The 24,645-nt window shown below is 38.1% G+C and overlaps 1 protein-coding gene across 10 annotated transcripts in view; it reads right to left on the bottom strand.

Moving 5' to 3' along the window:
• Window positions 1-24,645, bottom strand: part of Cadps2 (calcium dependent secretion activator 2) — a 544,863-nt gene that overhangs the window by 201,154 nt on the left and 319,064 nt on the right. For all 10 annotated transcript variants that reach the window (XM_016006862.3, XM_016006864.3, XM_076566153.1 and 7 more), the window contains exon 8: window positions 24,259-24,398. In XM_016006862.3, the coding sequence (XP_015862348.3) occupies window positions 24,259-24,398 (140 nt within the window). The remainder of the gene's footprint in view (window positions 1-24,258; window positions 24,399-24,645) is intronic.

Below are 24,645 nucleotides of genomic sequence, written 5' to 3'. Positions count from 1 at the left end.
GCTCTCTGTGAGGTTAAGACTATCCTGGTCTACATAGCTAGTTCCAGGCTAGCCAGGGCTACATAATGAGAACCTGTCTTAAAAAGAGGACAAAGAGCCGGGCGGTGGTGGCACACGTCTTTAATCCCAGCTCTCGGGAGGCAGAGCCAGGCGGATCTCTGTGAGTTCGAGGCCAGCCTGGGCTACAGAGTGAGTTCCAGGACAGGTTCCAAAGCTACACAGAGAAAGCCTGTCTCGAAAAACCAAAGGTACACAGAAAAGAATGACTTGATTGTTTTAATGTTGTACGTTGTGTGCTATTATAGATTCTCTTCATCTCAAAAGTAGATAGACTCAAGCTCTGATTCCCACTCAATATTTCAAAGGCATTTGCTTGGGCTGGTGAGATAGCTTAACAAGTAAAGGCGCCTCCTGCAAGCCTCAGACGGCTGGAACCACATGGTAGGGGAGCCCCAGGGCCCCACGCTGTTCCTGCTCTCCACATGTGTGTTGTACATACACACTCACTCGTACACACGATGCCAAAATCTTTTTCTTAAATGAAGAACAAAATTAAAAAGCTATTGTTTCTCAGCTCTGTTTTATCAAATCCATCAAAAACTGCACTAAATATGCTTTAAAATACTTAAATCCTTTACATGTATGGGCGTTATTCCTGCACGCATGTCGGTGTGCCACATATGTTCCTAGTACTCGCAGAGGCCAGAAGATGGTGCCAGATGCCCGGGAACTGGGTTTGGGGAACCTGTTCCTCATGCTGGATTACCTTGCCCAGCCTTGATGCAGGGGGAGGAGCTTGGCCCTGCCTTAACTTGATGTGTCATGACAGTTGTGAACTGCCATGTGGGTGCTGGGAATGGAACTGGGGTCCTCTAGAAGAGTAGCCAGTAGTCTTACCCGCTGAGCCATCTCTCCAATCCCAACAAAAGAAATTTCTGCAGAAGACCAGCTTTGAGTTTCCAAGGTGCTAAATTTCGTACATTCTATTTGCTAACACCCTTCCCTTCAACCAACAAAGAACTTCACAGACTACTGCAGGAAACTCTCCTTTGAGGTTCAAGTTTTCTCTCACTTTATGTGGAGGGTAATGAATAACAGAGCCAATAGTAGAAAGAAATCTAGGTCCGATGAGGTCTGAATTCACTCCGCTAAGTTTGTATAGTGTTTCTTTTTTTAATCCTTTATCTTAAAGCTCAATAATGCCATGTTTATGACTTTTGTGCCTACAAACCTGTATCTACAGTACTTCTGCCCGTGGATATGTAAGATGGAAAAGGAAATCCAGATAGTCAACAGAGGGAAAGAAAAACAACCTTTGACATCTACCCAACACATTGGCATTTCAGTGTCAGAGAGTTGTGGTTGAAAGTGACCTTGTGGTAGTTGTGATTACCTTTATACCACCAGATATTAAAGCTGTTTTATATTAATTCAGTAAAGTATCTTGACAAGCTTGGCATGTCCAAAATGAATTGCCACTTCTCCTTCTTCTAACCTCTTATTTTTACTTTTTTTTTTTTTTGAAAAGAAAATGTCCTGATGTCTCTCTAGGCTGTAAACAGAGCTTCTTCCCCCAAATCTGTATTCATTAGATATTTTCTATTTGTGGGGAGTGCTTGCGCCATCTACTGGACACATCTCACTTCTTTTGCTAAGTGATCTAAGGAGCTGCTTTCAAAGATGCCCTTGAAATCATTCCTCTTAAAATGCAACTTTAGCACAAAATCTGTTCTTTCCTCCTTTAATTTTGAAGGATATATATATATATATATATATATATATATATATATATATATATACACACACACACACATATATGGAATCAGTGCCCTTTTCCAAGAATGCTAACATATAGTAGTTCAAGTAGCTCAGTATTTTCATCTCAATGGAACCATATATTCATAGGCTAAATGGATATAAAGAGAAAGTAACACACAGTCTGGACTGAGTGTGTGGCTTAGAGGCTTGAGTGAGGCTCTAAGTTGAACCCACAACACCTACACAACAAATGTAGGTGATGGTATAAAGTTAAGGAAAAATTTATTTCATTATTTATTATAAGGTATACTGGGTGCCAGGGAAACCCCTAGGAATCCACAAGGATGACCCCAGCTAAGACTCCTAGCCATAGTGGAGAGGGTGCCTGAACTGGCCTCTACCATAATCAGACTGGTGAATACCCTCTCTCCAGAGATACTTCATCCAGTAATTGATAGAAGCAGATGCAGAGATCCACAGCCAAGCACTGGGCTGAGTTCTGGGAGTCTTTCTGAAAAAGGGAAGAGGGATTGCACAAGCCATGGGGGTCATGATGGGGGAACTCAGAGAGACAGCTGACCTGAGCTCATGGGAGCTCATGGACTCTGGACCAACAGTTAGGGAGCCACCATGGGACCGACCTAGGCCCTCTGCATGTCTGTGACAGTTGTATAGCTTGGTCTCTTTGTAAGGTTCCTAGCAGTGAGATCAGGACCTGTCCTTGGCACTTAGTTGGGTTTGGGGAACCTGTTCCTCATGCTGGATTACCTTGCCCAGCCTTGATGCAGGGGGAGGAGCTTGGTCCTGCCTCAACTTGATGTGCCATGCTATGCTCAAGCCCATGGGAGGCCTGCCCCTTTCTGAATGGAGAAGGAGGAGGAGGAGTGGAGGAGGGGGTAGAGGGGAAGTGGGGGTGGGGAGAGGGGGGAGACTGGGAGGAGAGGAGGGAGAAGAAACTGCAGATGCTATGCAAAATAAATGAGAGAACTGTTATATAAATAAAAAAGTATACTGGGTCCTAACTTTAAAATTATTAAACATGAGCAAAACTACCTCCTCTCTTATATGAAGCTAGGGACCAATATTTGAACTGTATCACATGAATTTGTGGAGAATCAAGATAATTTCACAGAAAAGACTTTAAGGTAATCTGACGGTAACTATAGATTTGTCTTAATTAATACCAATTAAAAGGAGTGAGAGTCAGTCTTGGCAGATGATGGCCTGTAAATGTCTTTCTCCATCTTCTCTTCCTGGAGTCACAGCCTAAATAGTTTTGTTTAGTTAGTTACTTTAGTTTCCACTAAAGAACATACATTACTCTGTGCTTAGAAAACAGAATGGCAAGTCCCCTTAAAGACTGGCATCAAAATTCGTCCCCAAGTACAACTGTCCCACTTTATCTGCTTTTTAGTGGGATGCAGGGAGGTAACAATGCTGACATTGTTGCCGATATTTACGAAAACCAAGTAATCTTCAATTCATTGAAGGTCTCTCCTCTCTCTCTCTCTCTCTCTCTCTCTCTCTCTCTCTCTCTCTCTCTCTCTCTCTCACTCACTTCCTTTGCTGTAGGAATGAAGGAAAATGGGCTAGAAAACACACTTTCTTCAGATACTGTAAATGTATCTTGGTATCACTGTTTCTAGTGATAATTTAATATTTGTGCTACACTAGAACGGAAGATACAGTAATCATTAATATAAAGCCAAAGATAATATGGAACATAGTGATACACTAGCATGGATGTTTCTACGAAGGAGATTTCCAAGGAAATTTAATTGTTATTCTTAATAATCGAATAAAAAATCCACAAACTCTTTAAAAAAGCAATAAGGAACTATAGTAAAATTGAAGGACTTTTTTTTTTTAACCAAAAAGGCTAGTAATTAGACAATTTTTCAGGTCTAGAGAGATGGTTCAGCTCTTCTAGTTCTTATTGCTCTTGCAGAGGGCCCTGGGTTTGGTTTCCAGCAACCAATATCAAGAGGCTTGTAAGTTTAGTTACAGGGACCTGATACCCTCTGGTCTCCCTGGGTCCCTTTATTCATATGATGCATGTAGGCACATAAACACACAGATAAATAACATGAATGTTTAAAGTTTCCAGTTATACCCAAGTTAACTTTATTTCATGTAAATTCAAGTAAACTAGGCTTTCCTCTACCTGAAAGTTAAAATCTGATGAGAAAGTAAGTAAAACAACAACCACTTTATAGTAGAGTGCATTCTGCAGTCTACAAGCTGTGCTGATACGCCAAGGGACTAGTCTCAATGTATTCATCATTGCTTTCCTCATAATACACTTCTTAGAAAACTGATTTACTGAATGGCTAACACTATGGTCTGTGCTTTTATACTTCACATGTTTTATTTTAGTTACTACATCAATTTCATAAGGCAGGTACAATTTATTCCTCCAGATGATACATCTATATTTTACAATGAACTTCTACTTTTAATATTATAGAACCTGTGCTGAGGACTGCCCTTAAGTATTAACTAGCGCATAGTAATACAGTTTGTGATTTTGTTTAAGATTCACTTTAGTGTCATGGTTAAAGGGGAAGGTACAGATGCTGGCTCTTGGACATAAATCAGTATTTGTCTTCATGCAAGTTTTTACCTCTTATGTGTGCAGAATCCAGCAAGCAATGTCTCATGAGAATGTTCTGGTGTCTGAACAGGAACAACTCCATCCTTTGTACCCTGGAGGAATGTGCACCCTGTGCTGGGTGGATTGGTCCTTTGTGGAACGTTTTGGTACATGAAGACAGGGAAATGTATGGTGGATGTCAAGACAGGGAAATGTATGTAGACAAAGCAGTACACAAGAGGAAAACCCCTCAAGGTGACTTCTAAAGTCAGCCATCTCCAGTGAAGGGCACAGCACCACAAGACACAAAACAGCTCCGAATCTTCTGGAAATATAGCAAGCTTACCCAGTACTCCCTCACATTACCTGCAGGATCACTTCCTCATTTGTCTCCTTTCCCCATGAAGACTCAAGAGGAGTTTTGTTCTTTAACTCCTCAAAGAGAATCCACAGTAGAAGACAGAGATGACACAGAGGCTCATCTGGTGTCCCCGGAAATGTGAGGAAGACTGTGAAACAATACACTGGAAGGAGGGCGTGCAGAATTCAAGTTCCAGCTCCATGGTCTAGGCTTCGAGATGGTTCCCTCTCTTAAGAGTAGAAGTGTGGAGTTCTCTGAGAGCAATGGTATTCTCTCCCAATAGTTTAGAGGAACTCTTTTCAACAGAGCAACAGAATCGTCTGCTTATTAAAGAGACGGAGTGTAGTGTTCTGTCTTAGTGCGGCTGTCACAGTCACGATTCTGTTAGCTCTCTACTTCACTGATGTTTTTCTAATAGGAAATAGAAGTTCTGATTGGTTTTCCAATTGCCTGAACCTTTATCAATTTACCAACACATATAGTAGGCCTTTTGATGAGTGTAATTATAGTCCAGAGACGTTAGGGAACATTGCTAGAAGCGTTATCATGAACTCTAGGTGATGTCTCTGACACCATCACAAGGAGAGAGGTTTTATAAATAACTGGCTAATTTATCTACATAACAGAAAACAAAAGATTTGTCTCAAAATTTACCTGATTATAGTTTTTGAAGGGGAATTTGGGGGAGGGTGATGACTATCTGTACCTATTGTAGCTCATACAGATCCAATTGTATATCTATGAACAGAGAAATTGGCTTGCCTTAAGATCCTATATATTAAAATCAATAGGATTTTCTCTAAAAAGTCAGCAATTTTTCACACTATTTAAAGCATGTATTATAAGCTAAACATCAAGAAGTTTTTCAGAATTTGTTCCAATGTGTTGGCTGCCAAATGTCAGTAGCCAAGCCGTCTTTCAAGGAAAGCTTGTGGAAAATCAGGCTGGCAGGCACCAGGAGCCTTAGATTCCAACAGGCCTAAGAACAGGCCTGAGAATCTGCATTCCAAGGCTTGGCAGGCGGCTGTTGCTTCAGCTCTGGAGAGTGCAGTGTGAAAATCACCGTTTTAATTTATACCTAATCAGAAATTTAAAAACCTCAGCTACCTCGATATATTTAAAAGGCATTTTATCTAACAGTACATAATTAGATTTACAGCTAGAACAATGGGTAACTTTTCTAACTGAAATAAATCAAAACAATTTTTTCTTTTTTCCTCCCTTAAATTTGATGACAGTGCCCCCAAGTGGATGAAAACATTTCCAACAAGAGAGAAAACAACCCCTGCAGGCTTAGACATATTGTGAATTATATTATGCCACAATGCTGGACTTGGGGCTTTGCCCAGAATAAATGCAGTGCAAATTCAATAATTAAATGTCTTTTAGTTTTAAAAAGTTTCACCACCTTTGCCCTCATTATTTGACTTATAAAACATGAACACAAGGGTCTCTGATCCCCAAACCTCATTTAACTCTTCATTTTTCTGAGGTATGAGGTAACCTGGTATGAGGTAACTATAAACTCTATGAAATACAGTGGAATATAAGGAAGTAAACAGAGTAAGCAATGCTATTCGACATTCCTCTATTTTCTTCACCGAATTGTCTTAAAACTTATGATGCTATGGCAGTATAATCAATTGTGGATTCACAAAGAAAATGACTCCCACTTAAAGAGTAGAGCGAACATGAGGAGGCTTCATGTGTTGCGGTCTATGCATCCACTTCCCAATGCAGGAAACTAGTAGTTGTCCATCTGTGCCAAATTCTTGAATTCTTTGGACGAAAACATTATTTATTCCTAGGTATAATCCATATCTTTACCGTAAGCAAACTAATTTGTAACATAAAGCACTGACTTTGACTAGCATTATGGTGTGGCAGGCACATAATTGCAGCTTTCTGGAAGTGCAAGAGGAAGAAGAAGGAGATCAAGGCCAACCTCAGATATAAAGAGCTAAACAGTGAGTCTGAGACCAGATTGAGCTACAAACCAAGACCCCGTCTCAAGAAATAATCAATCAAAAACAAAAAAGAAAAGAAAAGACAAGACAAGAAAACAAACAACAGCATTTCAAACAGCCAGAACTGTATGAGCAGTGCAGCACCGGAAAGAGACACTCGACACTTCCAGGTTTGATATTGACTAGACTCTTTAAAAAAAGTATTGCTTGGCTAAATATTTATATTCTTGTATCTATCTGCCTTCAACTAGGATTGATTTATCTGTTTCTTTGCTTTTCACCAGGCTCCACTGTTTAGAAAAGCTCTTGTATATTAAATGTGTGACCATGGTCTGGAAATTTCTAGTCCTTCACACCAACAAACCCATCCCAGATAATACAATGACAGAAATTCAAAAGGCACCGGGCAGTGGTCCCGGCAAATGCTAGACAGTGGCTAAAGGACACACTTACCTTTTCTTGTTTTCCTTAGCTTGCTTATACACATGCACTTCTCATACGAAGCCCAAGAAAGTCTCATGTTATTTCATGCCAATTAACAAATTGCTAACATGTCATGCTAATAAAAAAAGCAATTGACCTAAGCAGAGGGGCTAATTAAATGGAGTAAGATAATTAAACGATTCTCAATATGTAATCAAAAATTATGGCTGGAAGTGTTTCACAATGTTGTCTTTTTGTTTTCAAGTATCTGTCTATCTGCAAAATTCTAATCACTATATCCATATGCATAAAACACAGATCCAGTGCAGATGTTAATTTGTTGCATGATAGAAATCAGGTGTTCAATTACAAATAATGGGGTGTATGAGAGAACGTCCAAGATTTCCATTTAGCCGAACACATGCATCTCAGTCGACAAACGACTGCAAAGCATTCCTACTTGAATTAACTGCTAACATGCGGCTGAGGCACACCACATTCAACTCCTTTATTATCCTCATTATGTAATATTCACATCTCCAGCCCTTGGGTGTTACCTAATTTGCCATTGATTTAGGAGTTTGAACATTCACTGATCTAAATTTTATTTACTGTCCTTGAATTCGCTACAACGGATGATTTTTGATTTTTATCTAAACTCTAGAGTGCTTTAACAGAAGGATTTTGTTTCCTAATCATACATTTAAACAATCAAAAGCTTTTGCTTTTGTAGTAAGGTAAATATTCCTCCTAGCTTTCAACATGCCAAACCAAATTCAACAATACCTCCTGACACAGTGTACAACTGATATTTTGACAAAGTAACTACAGTGAAGGGACCAAGCATATGTATTTACCTAGAAGACATTGTGTCAATTTGCTTTTCATACATTACTGACTAAATCACAATCTTAAGATGTAAATAAGAATTAAGATGTTAAAAAATGACACAATCTTGAGATAAAGAATAAATACCAGGCTCACGTAAAAGCTATTTTATCTTAAATCAAGATACTACTATTTAGAGTTTGTAGTCTGTTACTAGATATTTAATACAGTCACGTTTCAGAAACCTGAATGTCAGATAACCACAGAAGAGACAACAGAAAGATCATCTGACTGCTTGGCAGTGAACATCACTGGGGAGCTTCATTATTTTAATAAAGAGGGATTTTTCAAGAGCACATTACTTTTAATTCCTTTCATTCCCTTATTTCAACGAAAGCAATTTCAAAATGCATGACCACCTAAGCTTCCTTATTCATTAAAAGATAAATGCCGTTCGTCAGTCTGTGGGAGCCAGTGGTGCTTCCTGGGGACTGTGGAGTGGAGGTTCTGTGTCTGTAAACCAAGGGCTACAGACCGGTGACCACACGGGCCAGATTCAGCCACAGACGTGCGTTGAAATCAGACCGTTTAGAGAACAGATATTGTGGGATTCTTTTTGCAGGGCATATTCTCTTGATTCCTGTGATTCTCACTGTCCCACTTCTCATGAACTGCACCAAGTTTCTTCGTGTGAGTATTTAGCTGGCCTGGCCTTTGGCAGCATGTGAGCACTGTGACTTCCTAATGGGGATCACTGCAGAAGGAAAGCTCTGGGTAGGACTGGGCAGTGCAGCCTGCTGATTCAGACAACAAACTCTGGAATCAGACAGTCAGATTGAATCATGGCCACTTACTAGCTAGATATGACTCAATTCCTTTCTTTTTCAAGAATCTCACCTGTAAGTTGCTACGATAACATTTAGCACAGAGTTGCACAATCTGAACAAGAATATAAAGTTCTTGGAACTTCAATATGTTCTATGTATTTGTTCTGCTTTGTTTTGATGTCATAGATATAGAGTCGCACACTGCAACACTTTGCTAATAAAATAATAGTATAATATAGTATAATGTAGGATTACTCTAAAATTGTGCTCTGTCTACCATGTAACGAACACATGTTTTATTTTTAAATACTCTTGTTAAAGAAATTTTCCAGTGTGTCCACATGACTTTAACAGGGAAAAAGCAAAGTTGTCCCAATTCTTCTGTTAATATCTACTGTATATTCTTACATTAGAAGGAAATTCCCTCTTGTTACTGAAGACAACATCTAAGTGAACTTGAAACTTTGCAAAGATTTCACGGCAATTTAAAAATCTTGTCTTTAAAGGCTGTTTCATGTTAGTAAAAATAACTCAGGCTTCCCAAGACCTATCGGAATGTTTATAGAAACTGTACTGTAAGCTATACTCCCATTATCCAGAGCACATTTGAGAGCAAAAAGGGTGACAAGACAGAGGAAGTCCTAGACTATATGCACCATGCTCTAATGCATGTATATGTGTACAGCTGTTTAAGAGAAAACAAACACAGGATTCAAATACTCAATGTTTAGGGAAAAGAAATTTGAATGTCTATAGCATAATGTACCTCAAATTAAAGCACACACTGTAGCAAACAAACAAAGGTTACTTATTTGATGCAGATGTATAACATTCAAAGGTATACTGTCCACTACAGACTGGAAGACTGGATAGCTACATGAACAGAGTAGACTCTGAGATGAAGAATACAATGTTTTAAGTCAAAAAGGGAAGGCTGGTAACCATGCACTATAAAATGAGGAGTGTGAGCACTTTATTTCTGCTCTCCTCTTCCTAAGCAAACAAGTTAAGGCAACCAGGACAAAGCTGTCAGTATCCTCTATAGTAAATACAGTTGTGGAGAAAAGTAGTAGTAAGAGTTGATTATTCAGTTTTGTAGCTTTTAAATGTACATCTTATCCAGGAGACTCAACTGCATTTTTCTGTAATAATCATGTGGAAGAAAAGGGACTTGTTCATTTTTATGTTTTTCACCTTTCCTAGTACATCTTTAATACATATACATATGTATTGAATATATATATATATGTGTGTGTGTGTGTGTGTATATATATTTCAATGTTTAGCCTACATGCATGTCTGTGTACCACATGCATGCTTGACGCACACAGAAGCCAGAAGAGGGTATTGAATCTGGAGTTACAGACAGTTGTGAGCTGCCATGTCGTCACTGGGAATAGAACCAGGGTCTTCTGAAAGACTAGCCAGTGCCCTTATCTGTGGATCCATCTCTCCATTTCTTTATGAAACCTCAGCTCATGGCCTTAGGTAAACACATGTCCAAATGTGTCAAGTCATACCTGATATCTGATTTCTTTATTTTTCCAATTTTACCCCTTAAAACCTTTTTGAGTGGGATTTAATTAACTTTAGAAAAATGGGAATTTTAGCTAGAATGTTTAAACTCCACTGAACATGAAGACATTTGTAAAAGTTGCTGTGTATTACTGACACAACAGCTTGGGATCCATATACTATGTTGTAACTATGTTGATGTACTTATTTCTAGAGCAACATATTTCCAAATTGTAATAAATGCTGAAATAAAGTAATGAAAAATTAACTGCATCCCAGAAATCTTAAGGCATTTTAGGAATTTAACTTAGTACTATACAAATTGAATAAAAACACACTAAGTTTTAAAATACCGTGAACTCCATTCTTTCAAGTTCAATAATCCAATGAAATTTAAATTGTACAAAATTAAAGAAACATTTAAAATTTCATGATTGTTAACCTTTCTTAACCATAAATCATTTTAACAAAGTCTGTTGTGGGTAGGTTCCTGAATTTGGAACTAAATTTATATCTCAGCTCCTACAAATATTCAAACTAATTATTTCAGCCTGAATGTAGAGTGACACTTTAATTAGTAATGCATCTCCAAGCAATTAAGATTCCTTTGCTTCTCTTAGCAATTAAAATGGCAAGGCATATTATTGAGGTCCCACGATTCTTCATACCTCTTCCTGACAATTACCACGGGAAACATTAAAGGCATGCTCACAGCTCTAATCCGTTCACTGGGTATTTGGTTGCAGGATAAACATTTTCTACTCCTTGCCTAATAATTTTTTCATTCGACTCTTATTACCTATCAATCATTAATGCAATTTGTGCTCTGTTTCACGAAGTTCAATTTTTCACATTATATGATTTATTACAACCAATTGATTTAGTAGAAATGTAAGATGTAGGGACAATTTTAATTAGGAAATAATTTTTAACCATTTACTCCCATGACTGTATAGAACAATAAACACATGGAAAGTGCTTAATGCTAGCAGAAATATCAGTGCTGGAAATAAAGCATAAAATTGCTGCAAAGAAAAAAATATGTTAAAATAACAGATATGTGCAAAGACAGAAGAAAAAGATATGTATATATTTAAACTATTCTATACTTAAGTGTAATTTTGAAGTGATATTTTAATGTGATTTGTATTACCTTTTCACGTTTCTCTGATAATTTTAGATTTATGTGTAAGGAATACATAATCTAAATAATGTTTTATATATTACTACTGTAATAAGGAAATATCACAGAGCTATATAGGATATATTTGAATAATCTAAAATAAAAACAAAGTTCTCCCTCCCCTCCTTATCATGTGTCCCAGCCTCTGAGTCAGGCAGAGACGCCCTGCCTGCTCGACCCGAGGCCACAGTGGCCGCCTTCTGTTCAGATCAGTGCTTTGCCCCATCATTAGAGAGGCTTCCTCCAGGAGCTGATGGGAGCAGACGCAGAGACCCACAGCCACACTTTAGGCGGAGAGCGAGAGCCCAAATGAAATCTCCGTTCTGACCCTCCCCTTGGAGCCCAGGGAACCCTACAGAAGAGAGAGAAGGAAGAACAGTTAGAGCCAGAGGGGTCGAGAACACCAGGAGAAGGAGGCCCACAGAATCAACTAAGCAGGGCTCGTAGGGGCTCACAGAGACTGAAGCGGCGGCAGTCATAGCGCCTGCATGAGCCTGTGCTGCTAGGTGCTCTGCATATATGTCATGGTTATCTGGGTGTTCTTGTGGGACTCCTGACACTGGCAGTGGGGTGTCTCTGACTCTTTTGCCTGTTCCTGTGACCCTTTCCTCCTAGTGAGTTGCCTCTTCCAGTCTTGATATGATGGTTTGTGCCTGGTCTTATTGTATCTTGTTAGGCAGTATTCAGTTGACATCCCTGGGAGGTCTGTCCTTTTCTGAAGGGAAATGGAGGAGGAGCAGATCTGGGGAAGAGCAGAAGCGGGAGGGAACTGTGGTAGGCATGTATTGTATGAGACAAGAATAAAAAAAGCTGCATTAAAAACATTAAAACCCAAGGCCCAGCTGGATGGCTTTGTGGGTAAAGTATTTACTATGTAAGCATAAAATCCTGAATCTGAATCTAGAAACTCAATCAAATGTGAAAGAAGAGACTCACTCAACAAAGTGACTTTTTGACCTCTCATGAGACACAGCATGTGTGCCCTCCTACCACATCATATACCTGCACTACCTCCATACAAATGACAATACAATTTTAAAAGGATTTTAGTTTCTAGTTATTTAAATGACTATTTCAAGTTGATAATAACTAAAATGAATTATTATGTGCCAGACAAAATAATAAACATTTTAGTGATAACAACTCATTTAGCACTTAGCAACCTTTGGAAATCAGTGATTATAGCTTTAGTTTTGTATATGAACAAATGAGCCCAGGAAGGTCAAGTAACTTTCTGTAAGATTATCTAGTGATGGGAGTCCTAAGAGGCACATGGACTACCCAGTCCAGGGACACTAATGAACCTACACTATTGGTATTACACTGTCCTTCAGGAAGTTTCCTTCTTGTCTCAATACAATTTAGTATTCATGTATGCCATACAAACACATCTAACCCTCTGTTTCTTTCAGATATGTTAGTAAGCTGATGGCTAAATTCTTGAGGGAATAACACATATTTGTTTCTAACTCAGGGTAAGTTTTGAAAACATAATGAGGTTCTAGTCTATGTCTGTAACAACCTTGCTTAAAGTCATTTAAAAGCTAAACACATGGCAGTTTGTATCTCTTAGAAGAAAGGGGCATATATCCTGTCCAACGGGAGTGGAATTAACATTGGGTGTGATAACTTTATCCTATACTTTGAAGTTTTCTCAATCTCAAAATCCCCTCTACTTTACTGTGGCTGTCTGATGGATTTCAGTGTTTCATTCATCTCAGGCACTCTTTATTTACTTTATCCAGGGAGCTCTTCTACATTGGTCTTTATCATTGATATCAGGGAACATATATCTGATCACTCAGCTTTGACCATATTTCCGTCCTTAGCTTTTCACATTTCTTACATATGTCACATATTTGTTTCTCTTAATAAGCAGTGATAAACCATGTGTTTCTCAAAATGACTATCTAGAACACATATTCAGTGTCTGGATGGATGAAAGTAAGACATATGCTTAGCCAACCGGGAGATAACATTGTCTAGACCTGAGACAGTACACTGATAACTGGAATTCAATCACAGGTGCTTAAGGTTCTGTAACCACAGATTTTGGATGCCTGAGCAAGTATGAAATGAAGAGTATCAACATATTTTTATATCATCTCTTTAGTTTGAAAGTAGATCCAAATAAACTCATCACCCATCAGGAATTTGTATTTACTATTTTCTGAAGTTTGTGAACAGTGTGATACTACTATAAGAGGCAAAATTCCTGACTTCAGGAGACAATATGAAACCTGGCTAAGACAGAATCCTAGATAATAAATACATCCAAGTAGAGGAAACCACACAAGGGAGAGGTCATTTGTACCTTTGCTTCCCACATTTTCTATGAACCTAGCCATGAAAGAATTCTCTGAACACCCTCTAAACAATATCATAAAAACTTTAATCCAGAGATATCCTTCCTATACCTAGACTGACTGGATCTCCTTATCTCCTAAGACACAGATGAATTTGAACAGAGACTTTGCTAAGTCTCCTTGACAGTTTATTATTATCAGATCAAAATCTTTTACCCTCCACTTTTACTGTTGTATGACTTTCCATAAAAATACTTTACCCCTTGTTCCTCTGGATTCTACTCTCAAAAGCTCCTATGCTATGTAAAACACTATGTCTTTGTTTTGTTAATCTGTCTATTGTTATAGGTATCTCAGCCATGAACCCAGCAATGGGGAGAAGAGAAATCTACAATAGATATAAGACATCAACATGGGAAAATTTAAGTATAAATGAAAATAATATATGGCAAAAGCCAAAATAGGGAAGGACAAAGGGATGTGACTGAGGAAATGTATATGGGTACAGCTATTGATAAATCTTGAAAACCTATAGTATTATATTGTGAAGGTAGGTATTCACATTTCCCTATGCCTCGCAATTTTCCTCCTAGGAATATACTTAAGAGAAGCTATGCACACATGTATCTGGAAACATTCACATAATGTTAATGGCACCATCTGCAACAGATCAAACTGGAAATGACCTAAATGCCTTTTGATGAAATGAAAAAATTACAGTATATATATATATACTATATATATATATATATATATATATTAGGAAAGGTAATATATATATTGAAGTTATTAATCACTGTGGCATATACTATGTGCCAAGACTAATGGTTAATGGAAATCCAATAAAGAAAAAGAGTGAAAAAAGTGAGAATTTTATAGCTACAAGAGTTCATGTACACCATGTTAGGCTTTCTTACATATGCCAGCCAAAACTTCAGTGATTTGAAAAAAAAATAATTTAATCTTTCTTAAACGTCTGCAGACTGACTGAGCAGTTCTACAGATCTGGGCTTGGCCTGACTCCATTATGGACTATGGTCAGCTACAGCCTATGTCACTGGCTCTGTTTATTTGGTCTGGGTTCAATCATATGTCTGAGATCTTGGCCAGGACAACCAGGATGATTCAGCTTTGCTCCTTACTGAGAACCCCATGTACATCTTCACAGTGAAGAAGAGAACATAGGGAAATAGAAATGCAAAAGTCAAATTTGATAGTCACTCCAAGGTCACAATAAAATATATGCTGAAGACCAAGGTCAGTGGGGACAAAGCAGGAAGCATGCATTCAGGGGGTGCAATTATTGGGCTCACTATGCAATCAACACACCACTTAGAAAGAGAAACACGTTTGTACAGTCACTGTCATCTTTGATGCAGCCCAGAGCACAGATGGGTGACTCAGTCACAAGTGGTAGATAAGGAAGGTCCCAACAGTTACAAAAAGATGAGATAGCTATTCTTTTGGTGCCAGTGGATGTGCAGAAACAGAGATGAGGTAGAAAAGACTGGCTGCCAGAGTCAAGGACAGCATCTAGGGCAGGAAGCGAGCTTCTGTCCCATGCCTTGGTTCAAAGTCTGTACTGTCCCAGAGTAAGAGACCTTGAGGAGGTAGAAGGAGGGCCAGAGTCTTAGATTGCTAGGATGTAAAAAGGACCTAGCTGTTCCCTCAGAACCAGAGGGAGGGGGTAGGAAATACACTCCAATTAGCTGAGACTCAACACAAGAGGAAGATTAGATTAGCTGTAGAGAAATAAACTGTCTGGCTTGGCATCTACGTGTTATTGCAAGAAAAGAGGTCACCTGGCATGAGATTAGACTGGTTAAGTGGGAGGGAGAACCATCACTGAGTAAATAAAAAGTTCCAGGAGAGACAAGCTGATCATTTTGGCTGATGTTAACAGTTTTGGCTAAAAGAAAGTCCTTCACTACAAAGAGAAATGTAAAAGGTAGAACTTTGAGAGTTCATGACAGTTGGAACCATTTACCAAGAAACAGAACCGAGCTTAATACAAATGGTAGTCATTTTTATAATGTATTATGGATAATAAGTTAGGCCAAACTGCATTAGACTACTTGATAGACTTTAAGGTTAGTACCCTTTGTACTTTACTCAAGACATTATGATATCTCAAAGAAGCAGGACCTGCAAGTAGGCGAGTTAGTTCCATTAGTTTTTAAATATAACTAACCTAGCTAGGGCTTCCAAGTTCACTCTTGGCAGCATTTGTTTTTTGAGTGAGATCTGTAATTCTTTAAAGGATGAGAGCAGAGGGTAGAATACACAAAAGTCCTGACTTTACAGGCTGGAAAGATCCACAGCACAGTGACAAGAGGTCCTCTGCTCTTTCATAGTGCATATAGACTACGTAAATTGTGTTGCACATCCTTAATGTGCTGCTGTATTAGTCAAACACAGAATGGCTACGCTTCCCATCAGAGGTTTCTCAGGATTATAGTCTGTTGAAAGAGAACAGACATCAAAATCCTTGAAACGGTCAAAGCAAACTCTAGCTGTCCAGGCAGACAACTTCCTGGCTGTTGATACTACAGTGACAGATTCTGGTTTGGAAGGTAATCTTTGCTGCCTTACATGGATCATCTGATGAAAACGTGATATGAAAAAAGAGAGACCACCACCTCCTTCTACTCGGAACTGGGTAGGTCAAATGTAGTGTAAAGAAAGTTTTAAAAATTTAGAGATGTTACATAAAAAAGGTAGAAGCAACAAAAAGACATTCACTTTTCTAAAAGTGGTAAACTAATTGTTTTTAAAGCAGAGAACAATCTGTACTGTTCTCTTCTGGTTAACTGGTGAAGCACTGATTAATACAATGATTATTAATGTCATACCCTTAAGGACATAGATAATCCTAGAATGAATGCTAAGATATGTTAGCTATCTATCCAACTATGTATATATGTACTTATGTGTTTATCTATCTATCTATCTATCTATCTATCTATCTATCTATCTATCTATCTATCTATCTATCTATCTATAATCTATCATCTATCTATCAATCTATCTATTTATTGTATACTGTGTGTGTATAGGTGTAAAGGTTGATGCTAAATATCACCTACAGTATCTCTCAACATTATTTTTTGAGATAGGTTCTCTCATTGAACATGGAGATTTTCAATTTGGCTATGGTGACTGGATAAGGGACTGTAAGCACCTGTGTCTCCCTAGTGCTAGGATAATAGATACATACTACCCTGCCTATTTTTTTAAATGTAAATGTTGGGGATCTAAACCCAATTCCTCATGCTTCCACAGCATTGAGTCATCTTCCCAGCTCCCAGATTTATTTAATTATATATATATATATATATATATATATGCAATTTTAATTTTTTTAAGTTTCCTATATGAACATTTAGTACCACATCAGACAGCAGACAGCTTAAAAAACCCAACAAAGCCAGTCCAAGGAGAGCAAGCTGGGAGAAAAGGGATACGCTGTAGTGGAGTTGGGACAGGGCAGGCCTCTGTAGACACTGCTTCTTCTAGGGGCCTCCTGGAAGAGAGAGCAAACCAGGGTCAGCACTACAGCACAGCAATGGCAAAGGGCTTTGGAGACCTAATCACAGCAGCGCTAATCTTTCTTGGTGATTATTTTCATAAAATATTTACATTATAAAATTAGAATATTCAATTACATGAATGTCTTTGGTGCCATGGTAACAACAAAACAAGAGTCATCTAGCCAGTAAGTGTTGAGTAAGCTGTTCAGGCTTATGCATCCCTTCTTAAATGAAGGACTTTAAAAACTAGAAGATAAAACAAAAAAAATATTGGAGATGAAGTTAAAACTAACATACTGGGCATGAAAAGCTAGTGAGGATCATGTATTATGCAACTGGACACATTTTAAAACTTTAAAAATTAATACATAGAGTTAAAAATGATGTATTTATGAAAATGGCCCAAAAATTCAAGTGTTCTTATCATGAAAATGATATGGAAATTAAAACATATGTGATTTACCATGACAGCCATTTAATAGTGTATATACATTTTAAAATTGTATTTAAACAACAGTTTAACACATAAGTTTTGTTCATTTAAATGAATGAGTGAGTGAATGTAGGGAGGATTAAAAAAAAGAAATGGGACAGGTTTGGCGGAAGAAATAAATTTCCTAGATGGAAGGAGCATCAAGATGAACTAGCAAGCCCAGGATGTTGCTTAAGAGAAGGACCATGTGACTAGAGGCCCTGCAGCTGGCAGCCCAGCCCTCCCAGGTTACAGCCATCAAAGGAATTAAGGGGGAAAGGCTCAGAGGCTGGGAGAATTTATAAAATGTTCCATTTCACACCTTAAATTTTAATGTTTTCCCCATTTCTTTTCCTTGTGTATCTACTTAAGCTCCCATCTTTAGGGTCTGGCAATAGCTATGATATTTGGAACACTGCAATTAGCCCAGCACTCCCTTAATGCATTTCATATTAGCTACTGCTTGTCCTTTATTGAGGTTGCTTCTTCCATGATTCCTATTTTGCCTTTGGGAAAACTGAGTTAGGGAGAAGTTTATACATTTCCCAGAATCCCTAGGCTAATTTGAAGATTCATGTTTCTTGACCGAGAAACCCTCTTAAACATTAAATGTCTAGGTACTCTAGGCTTACAACCAGGAATACTCTCAAACAAATTTCTTAGATTTTTAATAAACTGATTTAAAAAATTTTTTAGTTTGACAACTATATTCTTTCACTATATCACAGAAATATGTGAGTATATCACAGAAAATCTACAAAAGCAAGAAGAGAAAGTTTCACCAACAGTTTTGTTTGATTGCTCTGTTACATTCTGTGTAATATCTTTCTAAAGTTCATGGGTTCATTCTTAATATTGAGAGTATCATCAATTGCATAGCATGTGTTTTCAAAGTTAATCATATATAATAAAAACCTTTTCATAGCCTTATGAAAGATAATCTTTATGCTTCCTGTCTTTGCCTCACGAGGACTCAAATTCCCAAACTGCTCCCCTCTTCCCAAGGTACCTCATTCAACTTCCTCCACCAGAACCCTCTGTATCCCCTGTACATCAGAACGGCCATGGAATATGTGGAACATGTGCTTATAAGGGACAAAGAAGGAACTTACTGCATCATAAATCTCTGGGCCCAAGGAGTCTTTCAGCTCCTCTGGTCTACTGTCATTATTGGAAAACAATGAAACTAAAGCCCCAAACTGATGTCCAAGCTTACCCAAGTTAGTGGCAGAATTGAAATATGAACCCCAAGTGTCTTGGATCCAGACCTAGTTTGGACTCTACATAAGTAGTATTGTATTGTCATCCTTCTGCTCACCATGCACACACATACACACACCAGATGCCTGACAGAATGTAAATACTTAAAGTCTAAAGGCTTTCTACATCTCCCACAATGCTTTGGCATTAAATAAACCCAAGACTTTTATTTTATTGACAATTATTAATACTCCTAAACTTCCAGATACTGTGTCACTGTACACTACAAACTTTTTTATAGTAAGGCTTTAATTTAGAAAATGAAAGCAGCTGGGTGTGGTGGCACACACCTTTAATCCTAGTACTCTGGAGGCACAGACAAGTGGATCTCTGTGCGCTCCAGTCCAGCCTGGTCTACAAAGTGAGTTTCAGGATAGCCAGGGCTACACAGAGAAAACCTGTCTCCAAAAACAAACAAACAAAAATGAAAGCAATTTCATTATAATTCTGTTCATTAATGTTTATAACATTTAATACATAGTATTCCTAAATAAATTCACTTAAATTAATTAAAATGACCTGTAACTATATACAAGTGCTTTTTAAAAGAAATTAAAGAAAAATATGAGATTGTATTTTAATTTAATTCTCTTTCCTGAAAAGCAGTTAATATGTCCATATATTTATAAAAAGGTTGTCTGAGAAGGGGATACTTATTTGATGAATAAAACAGAATATCGTGGATGTCAAGGTGTTCCTCCTCCCGAGGAAGAACCTTAAATAAAATAATGAAAAGAACTTTGAGTCTGAAAGTCTAACACTCTGTAAGGGGAAACCAGAGAGCACAACAAACTAAAGCATTTGGTTTGATGACTGCCTCAGTGACCACTGGAAGGTTTCTACTACTACTGCATAATTGTTACTAAATCCTAAAAAAGTGAAAATACGGTTCCTAATGATTTAGTATGTAGAAGATGTTATGAATATTGAAGGTATTTGGAAAAAGAAATTGGCCTTTTGGAATATCCCCCTTATCATATTAAATGTGAAGGCTCTACTATTTATAGAGGACCACAACACATCTCTTAGGAGACTATATATGGACAAGGAAGTCAATCTATGCTTGAAAGCCCAGCCAACACTTGGCCGGAAGTTCCAGGGATACGACAAGCAGTAAGATATGTATGGAGTCAGAAGAATCTGGGCTAAGGCATTTGATCTGGGAAGACAAACAGATCTCTATATAAATTTAGGCAAATATGGTAAAAAGGCAAATATGGCTATGCTATAAAGGAGATTATAGAAATATTTGTACTAAAAGTAGGTTTATAATGAGAAATCAATTTCCTCTGGCAAATAAAAGATAGAAGATTAATGCTTTCTGAAAGGTCTGGACCCACTAAGCAAATCTAAACATCGTGCTGCTGTCCTCCTGACCAGCTGAAGGTCATACATCTAAGTCAGAAATAGGTAACACGACCTTACCAGACAGCATCCACTTTACTTTGAGCAAATATGATGCTTGCATGTTAAATGTGCACTAAGAATTACAAGCTGTGACGTCACAGTCTGAGGGCCTAACTGCTCTTCCTCTGAATAAGTATGGAGTGCTGGGCAGGCTGGAGTCCTGGGAGACATGAGATCAGAGCAGGGAAGGCTTTTATCCTGTTTTATTTTTGTCAGAAGCTGAGCTATTGCCTTCCATGGCTAGAAAGAAGTCCAGTGTCATATACAGATTTATGGTGTAAATTAAAGTGGACGATATTATCTGTAACAATTTCAAAACATTACAAACTGTCTATATAATCCACAAATACATAAGAAATCAATTATGGCCCTACACAACGAGAAACTCCAGAACACATGGCTAAGATTTTTATCTGGCTAGTTATCTGAGATAAAATTCTTCTACAGGTATAAAATCAAGAGATTTCTATTCATTTTTAATAGAGAAGCAATCAGCTTTATACAGACTTCTGATCACTGTTATAATGCTTCTACATATATATGACAGATTTTCTCCTTTTCGGCCATAGCTTTAGCTGTTGTAATAGTCAGTCATGTATTTCGTTAGGTCCATCTTACTTTACTTTTTTTTTTTTTCCTGAAGAAAAGAACCTGTGAATCTGGAAAATATTGTACACAGACGAGGATAGCATTTTTGAGTATTCGGTTAATACTGCTGCTTAGCCACTAGGCTTCGCTAAAGTATCATCCATGTATTCCACAACACTAAGATGCTTCAGTTATGTACAAAAGCAAAGAGACCAGAGTGAACGCTAATCATTGAAAATCTAGCTGATGATTCATTAAGTGGTTTGTCTTAGAGAAGTTTCTACAGTCTAGAAAATAGTCCAAAAGAAGAGATGAATGCATCACGTTTCTAATATATTTTTTTATGATAATATCCAATGTGGTTTTAAAAGAATGGTGTCACAATTAGGCTTATTTTTCCCAAATTGAAATATATATTTTCATTTGCACATAGTTAGTCCTGCTCTTAAAAGACAATAAGGTGTAGTTACAGAGTGTTTAGCTATCAAAAGCAGGAGCTTTGGATCAGATGTATTTTATTTTCTCTATTAAAAAAAAAAACCCACAGTTTTAAATACAACATTTGAAAACCAAACACCACTTACTATTTATAACTTTTCCTGTAAAATTCTATGGAGTATGCAAATCTCATTTCCATCACCAGTATTCATATTTATATATACTCTTGACTACACACAGTAGGGAGATTCAAACAAGACTAAAAAAATTACAATATAGTTGGGAATACATATACAATATAGAGCAAACACTGCTAACTAGGGGGCTTGAGAGGTGAGTAAACTATTTGTGATGGAGTATTTGTAACCCCAGCATCAGGGGAGGGTGTAGACAGGTAGAACCCCAGAGTTCAATGGCTGGCTAGTCTAGCTGAAATGGGGAGTTCTAGGTTCAGTGAGAGACCCTGTCTTAAAAAATATATATAAGGTGCAAAGCAGAGATAAATACTCTAACTTGACGTCCAGCCTCCACATGTACACACATAGGCATGTATACCTACAAAAATGAGCACAAACCCACTCTAATTGGGGTCAATCCGTGGGCTGTCTGAAGGGGAAAAACAGAATGCATGTTAAGAGTCCTCACAAAAAAGGATTATGTGTTTCCTATACTACTAAAAAAGAGAACAGGTTCGTAGGATCAACACATCAGAGAATCGATGTGAAAATCTGACATGCTCTGAAGATGGAATTCTGAAACTCTCCACTTAGTGTCTAATTCACTTAACACCAACAAGTGTGCCATTGTCTGAAGATGACTTAACTTCTCTTTTAAGGTTGGTTTAACTTTTAGTTGTATTATTCATTACTCATCTGTTAATTATTCATTTTAGGATAAATTATTGATAGAACATAATTCAGTCCCACACAAATGCTGAGCTCCCCTCTCCTCCTTATATATTATTGCTTTAGTGTATGCTAGAAGCTGAAGGCAAAGGGTTAGCTGCCCAGTTTCTTTTTCAAATGTAATTGAGTCATAAAATCCCTTTAGGAAGCACCTCAGAAGACAATGACTACAGTCAAGGTTTTCATGTGTATAGCTAGATGGAAGGCAGATATTTGGAATATTTAAATCTTACCAGTCACTGAAGAGCTGTAATGGATGTCTGGTGAAGTACCTCCCACTGTCCCTGCTCATTAGTAGTGATGACAGTTGTTTTAGACCATGGCAACCCTTAGGTGAGAGGCTCCTCACCTCCTGGTTTTCCGTCCATAGTCTTCTCCAGGACTGATTTGGTTCTCACTCTTAGAGTAGGGGACACTCACATCCCTCCCACGAGCACACGCACAGCATTCTGGGTTACATCTGATCCACTCTTTAGCTTTCATATAATCTATGATAGTTTAACTATTTCTACAGACCCAGACACCAGGTGTGAGTCCACTATTACCTACATACCACTATACCTGGATTGTGAAGTCTATTTCCCAATATGTTTTTCTATGCATCTGTATACTGTATATGACAGGGCAAGACAGTACAGAGGTTCCTCCACCTTGTACTCTTGCTGAAGCCATTTCAGGTTTAACTAGAATTTGATCTCCTTGATGAAGAATCATATAGAAAATTACCCAACTCTATTCTAGGACCTGAGGCCAAGATGCCTCAGCTAATTTATCTTAGCTTCTGTTAGAAGCTTGTGCAGACTTCCCCTTGCAGCAGCAGAGTGAGATACCAGGATGTAGATTTTGCCTTTAGAAGTATAAAGGGTAAAAGGGCCTTGTGCACACAGATAAGCACTGGAGAAGCCAGGAAAGTTAAACACACAGCTCACCTCTTCAATGGAATGAGGTGTGTAGCTGTTCTTCCTGGAATGCCAGGAATGGTGTAGTTTTACAACCTGGTGATCCTTTGCTGTCTGAGGAGACAGGCTCTGCCCCTTTCTGCCAGACTTTATGTTTTGTATTTATTCAAGGCTCTTTTCCCTTAACCTTGAGCATTATTTTTAGACCATAAAACCCACTCTTAGGAGTAATGTCACCTGTGATTTACAACAATCTAAGTGACTTCTATGCTATCTTAGGGCTAGGCCAATCTGGACACTCACAGGCATTACCTTTACCTCAGTTAAACTCCCTAGATCCTAAATCTTGGGCACTATCACTGAGTCAACAGTACCCATTCTTGCAAAAGAAGCAAGTTGTACTTTGTAAAGAATCTCAATGAAAACATGTCTTAAATTGTTGTTGTGCACTTGGGACTGAGTTAATCGTTATATGATTTTTTCCCCCAAAACTGTGCTGTGCTTGAATATGATTAAAGTGTAGAAGTCTTGGTCCAGTGCCAGTTAAAATAAAATTGGGCTGAGCCCGAGTTTCATTCTTGTCTCTTCATGGATCATTTCCCCTTGCCTGCTGTAAAGCCTGCAGGGGAACCACCACATAAAAGCATGCTCATGGCTACACTTAGGTCCTGAATCCCTGAGTATAGTCCCAGACAGCTGGAATAAAGACTTTCAAATGGCTATAAACTGTGTCTGAGCGGTCATCTGTGGTGAACTCCCCATAATAATGTAATATCAATACAATCAATAAGCAACACTGTTCAGTGCTAAGACAGTTACATTAACGAAATACCTATTTATCTACAGATAAATGGATTTGCAATATAAACAACTTACGTCAGTTTGTTGAGAAAATTCCATGCAAATGTCTGATGTACTGGTTTCCTCCACAGACAAACATACACGATACACTGAAAGGAAGCCCAATGATTCGAGGGAAGAACATTTTAAACACTCACCCACTATGCTTCATGTGTGGTGGTTTATCCATGCGCACCGCCAATTTGATCTTTAAGTCCGAATCTTGACTATTCTTGGGAACTATCATTCGGTGTAATTCTGCTGATTTGGAGCTATTAGAGGTTGGGTATAATATCACCTGTAAGCGACAAAAAAGAAAACCTCTGAGTACATGATACAGGGTCCCTGGGAATTGGAACTAAACTTTCTGTGAGCATTTTCCTATTCGAAGAGAAGGTGTCAATACCCAAGTATGCCTGACAGACCACTGGACTCACATCATTACAGCAGATGGATTTTCCATATGGATTTATTTGTTTTTGAAAAGTGTGTGCTTTCCCATTATCACATAATGAGTTTTCTTTCCCTGTCACTTCATAATGAGT

This window comes from Peromyscus maniculatus, chromosome 3, assembly GCF_049852395.1.
Source record: "Peromyscus maniculatus bairdii isolate BWxNUB_F1_BW_parent chromosome 3, HU_Pman_BW_mat_3.1, whole genome shotgun sequence".
In the NCBI taxonomy this organism is placed as follows: Eukaryota; Metazoa; Chordata; class Mammalia; order Rodentia; family Cricetidae; genus Peromyscus; species Peromyscus maniculatus.
This window is presented reverse-complemented; position numbering and strand designations above follow the sequence as displayed.